This window comes from Oncorhynchus mykiss, chromosome 4 (genome assembly GCF_057628025.1).
Source record: "Oncorhynchus mykiss isolate SJ-2025 chromosome 4, ASM5762802v1, whole genome shotgun sequence".
Classification (NCBI taxonomy): domain Eukaryota; kingdom Metazoa; phylum Chordata; class Actinopteri; order Salmoniformes; family Salmonidae; genus Oncorhynchus; species Oncorhynchus mykiss.
This window is the reverse complement of record NC_143025.1, coordinates 78,125,001-78,140,535: the sequence shown is the minus strand read 5'-3', so window position 1 is coordinate 78,140,535 and position 15,535 is coordinate 78,125,001. Positions and strand designations below refer to the sequence as shown.

The 15,535-nt window shown below is 40.2% G+C and overlaps 1 protein-coding gene across 4 annotated transcripts in view; it reads right to left on the bottom strand.

The window, feature by feature from the left end:
* Nucleotides 1-15,535, bottom strand: part of LOC110521072 (1-phosphatidylinositol 4,5-bisphosphate phosphodiesterase beta-1) — a 241,742-nt gene that overhangs the window by 71,569 nt on the left and 154,638 nt on the right. For all 4 annotated transcript variants that reach the window (XM_036976058.2, XM_090233086.1, XM_036976056.2 and 1 more), the window contains exon 10: nt 3,600-3,746. In XM_036976058.2, the coding sequence (XP_036831953.1) occupies nt 3,600-3,746 (147 nt within the window). The remainder of the gene's footprint in view (nt 1-3,599; nt 3,747-15,535) is intronic.

The window sequence follows — 15,535 nt, the reverse complement described above, 5'->3', positions numbered from 1 at the left end:
GTGAGTCCTGGTAGGGTAAACAGAACAGGTGAGTGCAGGTAGGGTAAACAGAACAGGTGAGTGCAGGTAGCGTAGACAGAACAGGTGAGTGCAGGTAGGGTAGACAGAACACGTGAGTCCTGGTAGGGTAGACAGAACAGGTGAGTGCAGGTAGGGTAGACAGAACAGGTGAGTGCAGGTAGGGTAGACAGAACAGGTGAGTGCAGGTAGGGTAGACAGAACAGGTGAGTGCAGGTAGGGTAGACAGAACGGGTGAGTGCTGGTAGGGTAGACAGAACAGGTGAGTGCAGGTAGGGTAAACAGAACAGGTGAGTGCTGGTAGGGTAGACAGAACAGGTGAGTGCAGGTAGGGTAGACAGAACAGGTGAGTGCAGGTAGGGTAGACAGAACAGGTGAGTGCTGGTAGGGTAGACAGAACAGGTGAGTGCAGGTAGGGTAGACAGAACATGTGAGTCCTGGTAGGGTAGACAGAACAGGTGAGTGCAGGTAGGGTAGACAGAACAGGTGAGTGCAGGTAGGGTAGACAGAACAGGTGAGTGCAGGTAGGGTAGACAGAACAGGTGAGTGCAGGTAGGGTAGACAGAACGGGTGAGTGCTGGTAGGGTAGACAGAACAGGTGAGTGCAGGTAGGGTAGACAGAACGGGTGAGTGCAGGTAGGGTAGACAGAACAGGTGAGTGCAGGTAGGGTAGACAGAACGGGTGAGTGCTGGTAGCGTAGACAGAACAGGTGAGTGCAGGTAGGGTAGACAGAACGGGTGAGTGCTGGTAGCGTAGACAGAACAGGTGAGTGCAGGTTGTGTAGACAGAACAGGTGAGTGCAGGTAGGGTAGACAGAACAGGTGAGTGCTGGTAGCGTAGACAGAACAGGTGAGTGCAGGTTGTGTAGACAGAACGGGTGAGTGCTGGTAGGGTAGACAGAACAGGTGAGTGCAGGTAGGGTAGACAGAACGGGTGAGTGCTGGTAGCGTAGACAGAACAGGTGAGTGCAGGTAGGGTAGACAGAACGGGTGAGTGCTGGTAGCGTAGACAGAACAGGTGAGTGCAGGTTGTGTAGACAGAACAGGTGAGTGCAGGTAGGGTAGACAGAACAGGTGAGTGCAGGTAGGGTAGACAGAACAGGTGAGTGCTGGTACCGTAGACAGAACAGGTGAGTGCAGGTTGTGTAGACAGAACAGGTGAGTGCTGGTAGCGTAGACAGAACAGGTGAGTGCAGGTTGTGTAGACAGAACAGGTGAGTGCAGGTAGGGTAGACAGAACGGGTGAGTGCTGGTAGCGTAGACAGAACAGGTGAGTGCAGGTAGGGTAGACAGAACGGGTGAGTGCTGGTAGCGTAGACAGAACAGGTGAGTGCAGGTAGGGTAGACAGAACAGCTGAGTGCTGGTAGCGTAGACAGAACAGGTGAGTGCAGGTAGCGTAGACAGAACAGGTGAGTGCAGGTAGGGTAGACAGAACAGGTGAGTGCTGGTAGCGTAGACAGAACAGGTGAGTGCAGGTAGGGTAGACAGAACGGGTGAGTGCAGGTAGGGTAGACAGAACGGGTGAGTGCTGGTAGCGTAGACAGAACAGGTGAGTGCTGGTAGCGTAGACAGAACAGGTGAGTGCAGGTTGTGTAAACAGAACAGGTGAGTGCTGGTAGCGTAGACAGAACAGGTGAGTGCAGGTTGTGTAGACAGAACAGGTGAGTGCAGGTAGGGTAGACAGAACGGGTTAGTGCTGGTAGCGTAGACAGAACAGGTGAGTGCAGGTAGGGTAGACAGAACAGGTGAGTGCTGGTAGCGTAGACAGAACAGGTGAGTGCAGGTTGTGTAGACAGAACAGGTGAGTGCTGGTAGCGTAGACAGAACAGGTGAGTGCAGGTTGTGTAGACAGAACAGGTGAGTGCAGGTAGGGTAGACAGAACGGGTGAGTGCTGGTAGCGTAGACAGAACGGGTGAGTGCTGGTAGCGTAGACAGAACAGGTGAGTGCTGGTAGCGTAGACAGAACAGGTGAGTGCAGGTTGTGTAAACAGAACAGGTGAGTGCTGGTAGCGTAGACAGAACAGGTGAGTGCAGGTTGTGTAGACAGAACAGGTGAGTGCAGGTAGGGTAGACAGAACGGGTTAGTGCTGGTAGCGTAGACAGAACAGGTGAGTGCAGGTAGGGTAGACAGAACAGGTGAGTGCTGGTAGCGTAGACAGAACAGGTGAGTGCAGGTTGTGTAGACAGAACAGGTGAGTGCTGGTAGCGTAGACAGAACAGGTGAGTGCAGGTTGTGTAGACAGAACAGGTGAGTGCAGGTAGGGTAGACAGAACGGGTGAGTGCTGGTAGCGTAGACAGAACAGGTGAGAGCAGGTAGGGTAGACAGAACGGGTGAGTGCTGGTAGCGTAGACAGAACAGGTGAGTGCAGGTAGGGTAGACAGAACAGGTGAGTGCTGGTAGCGTAGACAGAACAGGTGAGTGCAGGTAGCGTAGACAGAACAGGTGAGTGCAGGTAGGGTAGACAGAACGGGTGAGTGCAGGTAGGGTAGACAGAACGGGTGAGTGCTGGTAGCGTAGACAGAACAGGTGAGTGCAGGTAGCGTAGACAGAACAGGTGAGTGCAGGTAGGGTAGACAGAACGGGTGAGTGCAGGTAGGGTAGACAGAACGGGTGAGTGCTGGTAGCGTAGACAGAACAGGTGAGTGCTGGTAGCGTAGACAGAACAGGTGAGTGCAGGTTGTGTAAACAGAACAGGTGAGTGCTGGTAGCGTAGACAGAACAGGTGAGTGCAGGTTGTGTAGACAGAACAGGTGAGTGCAGGTAGGGTAGACAGAACGGGTTAGTGCTGGTAGCGTAGACAGAACAGGTGAGTGCAGGTAGGGTAGACAGAACAGGTGAGTGCTGGTAGCGTAGACAGAACAGGTGAGTGCAGGTTGTGTAGACAGAACAAGTGTTTGTTGTTGCAGCCCTGTTCCACCCCTTTATGTAAATGTTGTCATATATGCAAATAGACCCAGAGTATTTAAGAAAATGAGGCACATATCATTTTCATTATTTTAACACAAAATATCATATAAATACCTGATACAATTAGAAAATGTATATATGACTGCATTCTAAAAATATAAAAAAACAGGGACATTTTACAATAAATGTAATACCTGAATTCCCACCAAAAACTATTTTTTATGTACTATAATTCATTCAATACGTGATGGATAAAAAATGAATCAACAAGTTTGGAGTATCTTCATCTATTATCCAAGTGTTGCATTTATTAGAACTGTTTTTAAAACTGTTAAACAATTTTGATGACCATTTCTATTTTCGTTATTTGACGTTAGCCTATTACAGAAATGTGGGAGAAATGTGATTCACTTGAGAGATTTTCACACACTCCCCCTCCCCGGAATAGATTTGAATAGATTATTGCTGCCATAGGCTAGTCAGTCTGAATTCCAGTCTGAAGAAATTTTGAGGGTGCTGTTTGGATAAGCACCTGAGGTGCACAGGACAGAAAGGAACCCCACTGGCTGAATTTGATTCACTTTGAAAGGGTCAAACAACCATATATGATCATGTGTTACATATTAGTTACCACAGTACTAAAAATAAAGACATTAAAGAATAGGCCTACCTGTGAGGTATGTGTTGTGGGAGGAGTTGATGAAGTAATGAGGCAGTGGTAGGGTCATGTCTTCACTCTGGTCCAGCTTCTCTGGGGGGATGATGCTGTTTTCTTCACTACTCAGGTACTTGGCAAAGCCGTCTACCGAGATCTGACCTGTGGGAACACACACAAACACACAACATGTTACAGAAGGTAGCTGGTTGGACTGTAGTAGGGCGGTCCCCAACTCAAAAAAATCTTGACCGACCAAATGTTGTCTGTTTTAAAAGTGTATTTTTCCATATATGCACACCCTATGTGTTTTAATAAAATCAACAATATGTATTGAGCTTGTCTGATGCTTTAAGTTTAGGGTTTTATTAAATAAACAAATGACTCAAGATGGCGCCAGAGATCTAGATAACCAGAAGAAAAAAACCTGGCCCAACTATTCTCCTTCCGCTCCTGTTGGCTTTCGCAGATTCTGCCATTACTCTCCTGAAGTTGCCAGTAATAGGCTACATGAGGAGTCAGCAACTTTTCTCCTATGGAATGCCAATTTATCTTACCATTTCTACCGATCTGTGTGCCAGTTATTGTTTTCACATGCACATTTCCGTGAAACAGTTTCATTTAATTTATAATAAGGTCTTCATATCTCAAAATCATTATCATGTGGTTAATCAAAATTCTATCCAAATCTAAATGAAAATGACACCAACCTAAAAAGTAACTTCTATTGCCATTGTCAACTATGTTAAAACAGCCTACATGAAGCCAATAAATAAAAACATTGCAGCCTGCAGGTAGAACATATCCTGATGAAAATAAATATCCTATGAATCACATTGGCTCCGCATGGCCTGTCTGCAACGAATTTGAAACATTGTATCAACTATTCATTTGGTTACAGCCCAAAGCTTTTGCTAGCGAACTTGCAACGAATAAAATATTCTGGGCCCTCAGTTTCCTGGACCAGTGAGCTCAGGAAAGACACAGCTGGAGGCTATTGGCACAAGGGATAAGAAGCAGTGCTTGACTTGGGCAGGAGCTCACCAGAGCTGAGTACTGACACCTCACACGTTCTACTGCTTGAGCCCCTGTTCTTCTTATAGAATCAATAGTATTGTGGATCTGCTCCTGCTCCTGCACCTAAATATAAACAGTACCAGCACCCAAATTGAGTACCATACCCTATTTCAGTCCAAGTCAAGTACTGATAAGAAGTAATCAGATAGGCCATTTTATGACGTTTCCATTATATCAGAGCATGACATTTTTGCCTTTCACGCTGAGTGGTAATCGAAAGGGAGAGAGCTGGAATGATTTTAAAAATACATTAAGGAACTATTGCAATTCTCAATGGATGTAAAAACAAACCTTGTTTGCTTGCTCGAGGTGAAGAAAACATTACTTTGAAAAGCTCCACAGGTCATTATATGTGGACATCTATAAGTACCTAGGTGTCTGGCTAGACTCTAAACTCTCCTTCCAGACCCATATCAAACATCTCCAATCGAAAATCAAATCAAGAGTCGGCTTTCTATTCCGCAACAAAGCCTCCTTCACTCACGCCGCCAAACTTACCCTAGTAAAACTGACTATCCTACCGATCCTCGACTTCGGCGATGTCATCTACAAAATTGCTTCCAACACTCTACTCAGCAAACTGGATGCAGTTTATCACAGTGCCATCTGTTTTGTCACTAAAGCACCTTATACCACCCACCACTGCGACTTGTATGCTCTAGTCGGCTGGCCCTCGCTACATATTCGTCGCCAGACCCACTGGCTCCAGGTCATCTACAAGTCCATGCTAGGTAAAGCTCCGCCTTATCTCAGTTCACTGGTTACGATGGCAACACCCATCCGTAGCACGCGCTCCAGCAGGTGTATCTCACTGATCATCCCTAAAGCCAACACCTCATTTGGCCGCCTTTCGTTCCAGTTCTCTGCTGCCTGTGATTGGAACGAATTGCAAAAATCGCTGAAGTTGGAGACTTTTATCTCCCTCACCAACTTCAAACATCTGCTATCTGAGCAGCTAACCGATCGCTGCAGCTGTACATAGTCTATTGGTAAATAGCCCACCCATTTTCACCTACCTCATCCCCATACTGTTTTTATTTATTTATTTTTCTGCTCTTTTGCACACCAATATCTCTATCTCTACCTTTACATAACCATCTGATCATTTATCACTCCAGTGTTAATCTGCATAATTGTAATTATTTGCCTACCTTCTCATGCCTTTTGCACACAATGTATATATAGACTCCCCTTTTTTCTACTGTGTTATTGACTTGTTAATTGTTTACTCCATGTGTAACTCTGTGTTGTCTGTTCACACTGATATGCCTTATCTTGGCCAGGTCGCAGTTGCAAATGAGAACTTGTTCTCAACTAGCCTACCTGGTTAAATAAAGGTGAAATAAAAATAAAAAATAAAAAATTAGTGGTGGTGCGTTAAGCCAATCAGAAATACTATCAGATCCCCAAATGGGAACATTTATATGCCTACATTTACGCGCAGGTCGGGTAGCCTGTAGGCCTACTTCTATGTATAATCAGGCCAGGTAGCCTGTAGGCCTACTTCTATGTATAATCAGGTCATGTAGTCTATATGCCTACTTATATGTATAATCAGGCCAGGTAGCCTATATGCCTACTTATATGTATAATCAGGCCAGGTAGCCTATAGGCCTACTTCTATGTATAATCAGGCCAGGTAGCCTATAGGCCTACTTCTATGCATAATCAGGCCAGGTAGCCTATAGACCTACTTCTATGTATAATCAGGTCAGGTAGCCTATAGACCTACTTCTATGTATAATCAGGTCAGGTAGCCTATAGACCTACTTCTCTGTATAATCAGGTCAGGTAGCCTATAGGCCTACTTCTATGTATAATCAGGTCAGGTAGCCTATAGGCCTACTTCTATGTATAATCAGGTCATGTAGTCTATATGCCTACTTATATGTATAATCAGGCCAGGTAGCCTATAGACCTACTTCTATGTATAATCAGGCCAGGTAGCCTATAGACCTACTTCTATGTATAATCAGGCCAGGTAGCCTATAGACCTACTTCTCTGTATAATCAGGCCAGGTAGCCTATAGGCCTACTTCTATGTATAATCAGGTCAGGTAGCCTGTAGGCCTACTTCTATGTATAATCAGGCCAGGTAGCCTATAGACCTACTTCTATGTATAATCAGGCCAGGTAGCCTATAGGCCTACTTCTATGTATAATCAGGCCAGGTAGCCTGTAGGCCTACTTCTATGTATAATCAGGTCATGTAGTCTATATGCCTACTTATATGTATAATCAGGCCAGGTAGCCTATATGCCTACTTATATGTATAATCAGGCCAGGTAGCCTATAGGCCTACTTCTATGTATAATCAGGCCAGGTAGCCTATAGGCCTACTTCTATGCATAATCAGGCCAGGTAGCCTATAGACCTACTTCTATGTATAATCAGGTCAGGTAGCCTATAGACCTACTTCTATGTATAATCAGGTCAGGTAGCCTATAGACCTACTTCTCTGTATAATCAGGTCAGGTAGCCTATAGGCCTACTTCTATGTATAATCAGGTCAGGTAGCCTATAGGCCTACTTCTATGTATAATCAGGTCATGTAGTCTATATGCCTACTTATATGTATAATCAGGCCAGGTAGCCTATAGACCTACTTCTATGTATAATCAGGCCAGGTAGCCTATAGACCTACTTCTATGTATAATCAGGCCAGGTAGCCTATAGACCTACTTCTCTGTATAATCAGGCCAGGTAGCCTATAGGCCTACTTCTATGTATAATCAGGTCAGGTAGCCTATAGACCTACTTCTCTGTATAATCAGGTCAGGTAGCCTATAGGCCTACTTCTATGTATAATCAGGTCAGGTAGCCTATAGGCCTACTTATATGTATAATCAGGTCAGGTAGCCTATAGGCCTACTTCTATGTATAATCAGGCCAGGTAGCCTATAGGCCTACTTCTATGTATAATCAGGCCAGGTAGCCTATAGACCTACTTCTCTGTATAATCAGGTCAGGTAGCCTATAGGCCTACTTCTATGTATAATCAGGTCAGGTAGCCTATAGGCCTACTTCTATGTATAATCAGGCCAGGTAGCCTATAGGCCTACTTCTATGTATAATCAGGTCAGGTAGCCTATAGACCTACTTCTCTGTATAATCAGGTCAGGTAGCCTATAGGCCTACTTCTATGTATAATCAGGTCAGGTAGCCTATAGGCCTACTTCTATGTATAATCAGGTCAGGTAGCCTATAGGCCTACTTCTATGTATAATCAGGCCAGGTAGCCTATAGGCCTACTTCTATGTATAATCAGGCCAGGTAGCCTATAGACCTACTTCTCTGTATAATCAGGTCAGGTAGCCTATAGGCCTACTTCTATGTATAATCAGGTCAGGTAGCCTATAGGCCTACTTCTATGTATAATCAGGTCAGGTAGCCTATAGACCTACTTCTATGTATAATCAGGTCATGTAGTCTATATGCCTACTTATATGTATAATCAGGTCAGGTAGCCTATAGGCCTACTTCTATGTATAATCAGGTCAGGTAGCCTATAGACCTACTTCTCTGTATAATCAGGTCAGGTAGCCTATAGGCCTACTTCTATGTATAATCAGGTCAGGTAGCCTATAGGCCTACTTCTATGTATAATCAGGCCAGGTAGCCTATAGACCTACTTCTCTGTATAATCAGGTCAGGTAGCCTATAGGCCTACTTCTATGTATAATCAGGTCAGGTAGCCTATAGGCCTACTTCTATGTATAATCAGGCCAGGTAGCCTATAGACCTACTTCTATGTATAATCAGGTCAGGTAGCCTATAGGCCTACTTCTATGTATAATCAGGTCAGGTAGCCTATAGGCCTACTTCTATGTATAATCAGGCCAGGTAGCCTATAGACCTACTTCTATGTATAATCAGGTCAGGTAGCCTATAGGCCTACTTCTATGTATAATCAGGTCAGGTAGCATATAGACCTACTTCTATGTATAATCAGGTCAGGTAGCCTATAGGCCTACTTCTATGTATAATCAGGTCAGGTAGCCTATAGACCTACTTCTATGTATAATCAGGTCAGGTAGCCTATAGGCCTACTTCTATGTATAATCAGGTCAGGTAGCCTATAGGCCTACTTCTATGTATAATCAGGTCAGGTAGCCTATAGACCTACTTCTATGTATAATCAGGTCAGGTAGCCTATAGACCTACTTCTATGTATAATCAGGCCAGGTAGCCTATAGACCTACTTCTATGCATAATCAGGCCAGGTAGCCTATAGACCTACTTCTATGTATAATCAGGTCAGGTAGCCTATAGGCCTACTTCTATGTATAATCAGGTCAGGTAGCCTATAGGCCTACTTCTATGTATAATCAGGTCAGGTAGCCTATAGGCCTACTTCTATGTATAATCAGGTCAGGTAGCCTATAGGCCTACTTCTATGTATAATCAGGTCAGGTAGCCTATAGGCCTACTTCTATGTATAATCAGGTCAGGTAGCCTATAGGCCTACTTCTATGTATAATCAGGTCAGGTAGCCTATAGGCCTACTTCTATGTATAATCAGGTCAGGTAGCCTATAGGCCTACTTCTATGCATGCTCGTCCTTACTCAACATTGACAGGAGAACTCCAAACAAAAGACAATGACTAAATTGACAAAACTCACAAATGGAATGAAATAAACCAAAACTTGTGTCTCAAGTGCAGCATAGGTTGTGCGAACTGCAAACAATGTGTCCACTCCGACAATGATAACGGGAAGATAATATTGAATGCATTAACATAAATTATCGTAACCAAAGTAACAAACATTGTGGATGAGAAATTACAGGAATTAACAATGAATGTACTATTGGTGATATATGTAATGAGGAATTGATATACACTAACAATCAAACAATTCACACAATGAAGTTATGAAACAATGAATGTGTACAAATTGGCGGGAGAGAGCGCATTCTGGAGAGAGAAGTGCATTGTGCATCTGGGTGCATGGTCAATCCGATGTCTGCATTGGCCATGCAGCATTTACTGTGATACTGCCTCGGCAGAGGTCAGGGCATTCATTCTTCTTGTGCTTCGCAGAGTAGAGCTGTTGTCAAGGAAGTGAGTTTGTGTTTTCTACAGGATGTACCGCCCCCACCTACCGTCAACCAATCATGTCAATGCGGTGCTATCCTCTGCATTGTTACAAAACTGGGAGGTACATGGCGATGTGGTACGGAGCTGGATTTGGCCTCTGGAGGCTCACACCCTCCATCTGGAGCCTCCCACCACATTTCTGGATCAAGCATAAATTGGCTTTCAGTCTAGGCCTCCGTGAGGGATTAGTTCACTGAGATGGGCGCAAATATATATATTTGTTAGTGCTCAACTAAAACAATCTGTCACGCCCTGGTCTTAGTATTTTGTGTTTTCTTTATTATTTTGGTCAGGCCAGGGTGTGACATGGGTTTATTTATGTGGTGTGTTTTGTCTTGGGGTTTTCATAGGTATTGGGATTGTGGCTTAGTGGGGTTCTCTAGCAAAGTCTATGGCTGTCTGGAGTGGTTGCAATCAGAGGCAGGTGTTTATCGTTGTCTCTGATTGGGAACCATATTTAGGCAGCCATATTCTTTGAGTGTTTTGTGGGTGATTGTTCCTGTCTCTGTGTTTGTTGTCACCAGATAGGCTGTATAGGTTCACGGTACGTTTGTTGTTTTTGTATTGTTCGTTTCTTCTTCTTCATTAAACATGTTTCAAGACTACCACGCTGCATTTTGGTCCGACTCTCCTTCACCGCAAGAAAACCGCAACACAATATCTATTTGTTAGTGCTCAACTAAAACAATCTCTATTTGTTAGTGCTCAACTAAAACAATCTCTATTTGTTACTGCTGAACTAAAACAATCTCTATTTGTTACTGTTCAACTAAAACAATATCTATTTGTTACTGCTCAACTAAAACAATCTCTATTTGTTACTGCTCAACTAAAACAATCTCTATTTGTTACTGCTCAACTAAAACAATCTCTATTTGTTACTGCTCAACTAAAACAATATCTATTTGTTACTGTTCAACTAAAACAATCTCTAATTGTTAGTGTTTGAATAAAACAATCTCTATTTGTTACTGTTTGACTAAAACAATCTCTATTTGTTACTGTTCAACTAAAACAATATCTATTTGTTACTGCTCAACTAAAACAATCTCTATTTGTTACTGCTCAACTAAAACAATCTCTATTTGTTACTGTTTGACTAAAACAATCTCTATTTGTTACTGCTCAACTAAAACAATCTCTAATTGTTACTGTTCAACTAAAACAATCTCTATTTGTTACTGCTCAACTAAAACAATCTCTAATTGTTAGTGTTTGAATAAAACAATCTCTATTTGTTACTGTTCAACTTAAATAATCTCTATTTGTTACTGTTTGACTAAAACAATCTCTATTTGTTACTGCTCAACTAAAATAATCTCTATTTGTTACTGTTTGACTAAAACAACCTCTATTTGTTACTGTTCAACTAAAACAATCTCTATTTGTTACTGTTCAACTAAAACAATCTCTATTTGTTACTGCTCAACTAAAATAATCTCTATTTGTTACTGTTCAACTAAAATAATCTCTATTTGTTACTGCTCAACTAAAATAATCTCTATTTGTTACTGCTCAACTAAAATGATCTCTATTTGTTACTGTTCAACTAAAATAATCTCTATTTGTTACTGCTCAACTAAAACAATCTCTATTTGTTACTGTTCAACTAAAACAATCTCTATTTGTTACTGTTTGACTAAAACAATCTCTATTTGTTACTGTTTGACTAAAACAATCTCTATTTGTTACTGTTCAACTAAAACAATCTCTATTTGTTACTGCTCAACTAAAACAATCTCTATTTGTTACTGTTCAACTAAAACAATCTCTATTTGTTACTGCTCAACTAAAACAATCTCTATTTGTTACTGCTCAACTAAAACAATCTCTATTTGTTACTGTTTGACTAAAACAATCTCTATTTGTTACTGTTTGACTAAAACAATCTCTATTTGTTACTGTTTGACTAAAACAATCTCTATTTGTTACTGTTCAACTAAAACAATCTCTATTTGTTACTGTTCAAATAAAACAATCTCTATTTGTTACTGTTTGACTAAAATAATCTCTATTTGTTACTGTTTGACTAAAACAATCTCTATTTGTTACTGTTTGACTAAAACAATCTCTATTTGTTACTGTTTGACTAAAACAATCTCTATTTGTTACTGTTCAACTAAAACAATCTCTATTTGTTACTGTTCAAATAAAACAATCTCTATTTGTTACTGTTTGACTAAAATAATCTCTATTTGTTACTGTTTGACTAAAACAATCTCTATTTGTTACTGTTTGACTAAAACAATCTCTATTTGTTACTGTTCAACTAAAACAATCTCTATTTGTTACTGTTTGACTAAAACAATCTCTATTTGTTACTGCTCAACTAAAACAATCTCTATTTGTTACTGTTTGACTAAAACAATCTCTATTTGTTACTGTTTGACTAAAATAATCTCTATTTGTTACTGTTCAACTAAAACAATCTCTATTTGTTAGTGCTCAACTAAAACAATCTCTATTTGTTACTGTTCAACTAAAACAATCTCTATTTGTTACTGTTTGACTAAAACAATCTCTATTTGTTACTGTTCAACTAAAACAATCTCTATTTGTTACTGTTTGACTAAAACAATCTCTATTTGTTACTGCTCAACTAAAACAATCTCTATTTGTTACTGTTCAACTAAAACAATCTCTATTTGTTACTGCTCAACTAAAACAATCCCTATTTGTTACTGTTTGACTAAAACAATCTCTATTTGTTACTGTTCAACTAAAACAATCTCTATTTGTTACTGCTCAACTAAAACAATCTCTATTTGTTACTGCTCAACTAAAACAATCTCTATTTGTTACTGTTCAACTAAAACAATCTCTATTTGTTACTGTTTGACTAAAACAATCTCTATTTGTTACTGTTCAACTAAAACAATCTCTATTTGTTACTGTTTGACTAAAACAATCTCTATTTGTTACTGCTCAACTAAAACAATCTCTATTTGTTACTGTTCAACTAAAACAATCTCTATTTGTTACTGTTTGACTAAAACAATCTCTATTTGTTACTGTTTGACTAAAATAATCTCTATTTGTTACTGTTCAACTAAAACAATCTCTATTTGTTAGTGCTCAACTAAAACAATCTCTATTTGTTACTGTTCAACTAAAACAATCTCTATTTGTTACTGTTTGACTAAAACAATCTCTATTTGTTACTGTTCGACTAAAACAATCTCTATTTGTTACTGTTTGACTAAAACAATCTCTATTTGTTACTGCTCAACTAAAACAATCTCTATTTGTTACTGTTCAACTAAAACAATCTCTATTTGTTACTGCTCAACTAAAACAATCTCTATTTGTTACTGTTTGACTAAAACAATCTCTATTTGTTACTGTTCAACTAAAACAATCTCTATTTGTTACTGTTCAACTAAAACAATCTCTATTTGTTACTGCTCAACTAAAACAATCTCTATTTGTTACTGTTCAACTAAAACAATCTCTATTTGTTACTGTTCAACTAAAACAATCTCTATTTGTTACTGCTCAACTAAAACAATCTCTATTTGTTACTGTTCAACTAAAACAATCTCTATTTGTTACTGTTTGACTAAAACAATCTCTATTTGTTACTGCTCAACTAAAACAATCTCTATTTGTTACTGTTCAACTAAAACAATCTCTATTTGTTACTGCTCAACTAAAACAATATCTATTTGTTACTGTTCAACTAAAACAATCTCTATTTGTTACTGTTTGACTAAAACAATCTCTATTTGTTACTGTTCAACTAAAACAATCTCTATTTGTTACTGCTCAACTAAAACAATCTCTATTTGTTACTGTTCAACTAAAACAATCTCTATTTGTTACTGCTCAACTAAAACAATCTCTAATTGTTAGTGTTTGAATAAAACAATCTCTATTTGTTACTGCTCAACTAAAACAATCTCTATTTGTTACTGTTCAACTAAAACAATCTCTATTTGTTACTGCTCAACTAAAACAATCTCTATTTGTTACTGTTTGACTAAAACAATCTCTATTTGTTACTGCTCAACTAAAACAATCTCTAATTGTTAGTGTTTGAATAAAACAATCTCTATTTGTTACTGCTCAACTAAAACAATCTCTAATTGTTAGTGTTTGAATAAAACAATCTCTATTTGTTACTGTTCAACTAAAACAATCTCTATTTGTTACTGTTCAACTAAAACAATCTCTATTTGTTACTGCTCAACTAAAACAATCTCTATTTGTTACTGCTCAACTAAAACAATCTCTATTTGTTACTGTTTGACTAAAATAATCTCTATTTGTTACTGTTTGACTAAAACAATCTCTATTTGTTACTGCTCAACTAAAACAATCTCTATTTGTTACTGTTTGACTAAAACAATCTCTATTTGTTACTGTTTGACTAAAACAATCTCTATTTGTTACTGTTTGACTAAAACAATCTCTATTTGTTACTGTTCAACTAAAACAATCTCTATTTGTTACTGCTCAACTAAAACAATCTCTAATTGTTAGTGTTTGAATAAAACAATCGCTATTTGTTACTGTTCAACTTAAATAATCTTGGTCGAAAGCCTAAAGACCAAACAATTGACCAGTCATACTAATTGGGATCAGCCCTAAACTGTTTCTGTTTTAGTATACCCTCACTACTCAAATACCTGGCGAAGCCCTCTTCCCACTTCTGCAGGATGACAAGATGAGCAGAACAACAGAGATAACAGCCAGAGAGAGTAGAAATACTGGAAGACAACATGTTAAATGTTGTCAGTTTTGTAGTATGGTGTGTACATTTAGCTGAGTGTTAGGTTGAAGAGCTAAACCCATTAGAGTTGAAACCTGTTCATCTCCAGAGCTGCTGCTAACAGAATCAGACAGGCTGTATCCTGCTGATTGATCACTAGTGTATCCTGCTGATTGATCACTGGTGTAAGCTGCTGATTGATCACTAGTGTAAGCTGCTGATTGATCACTAGTGTATCCTGCTGATTGATCACTAGTGTAACCTGATGGGAGATGTTTCACCATTCACATTTTCTGCCATCGACACATTCCCTCATTCGATCAGTGTGTGTGTGTGTGTGTGTGTGTGTGCGTGCGTGTGTCACAGGAGGCTGCTGAGGGGAGGACAGCTCATAATATGGCTGGAATGGAGTGAATGAGATCAAACTATGTGTTTGATGTGTTTTACACAGTTAAGTACGCTCTGTTCCAGTTACTACTATAAACCCTTCCTCCCCAGTTATGTGGGGTGTGTGTGTGTCTAAATTAGAGGGCCACTGAAATCAATCTCAGGGACAAAGGCTGTTTCAATCCCAGACTATAAGGACCGATGACACACACTGAGTCACCCTACAATCCATACTCTGGTGCACTTACAGCGTTTGTGTGTGTGATCAATCGTACAACCCAGAGGCAAAGGATGTTGTAATAACTAATAAGTGCTTCTAGCTTCCCGGTTTAAAATCACTCAAACATCGAATAGCATTTCTACATGCAGTAATCAGGTGCATGAAGCTGAATAAAAGCTGCATTTGACACTTCAAACCCTCCAGCTCTCCTGACGGACATGCTCCCTTTAAATCATACACATCACTTGCACAGACACGTACACGCACACGCACACGCACACACACACACACACACACACACACACACACACACACACTAAACCAGCATCATTTGATCAATGATCTCCATAGCGGGGTATCCAGGGAAATAAACGCTAACACGAGCGGCCAATTAGCCTCTCTCAACTGCACAGGCACACAGAACTAACGACTGTCACACACACACACACACCGACAA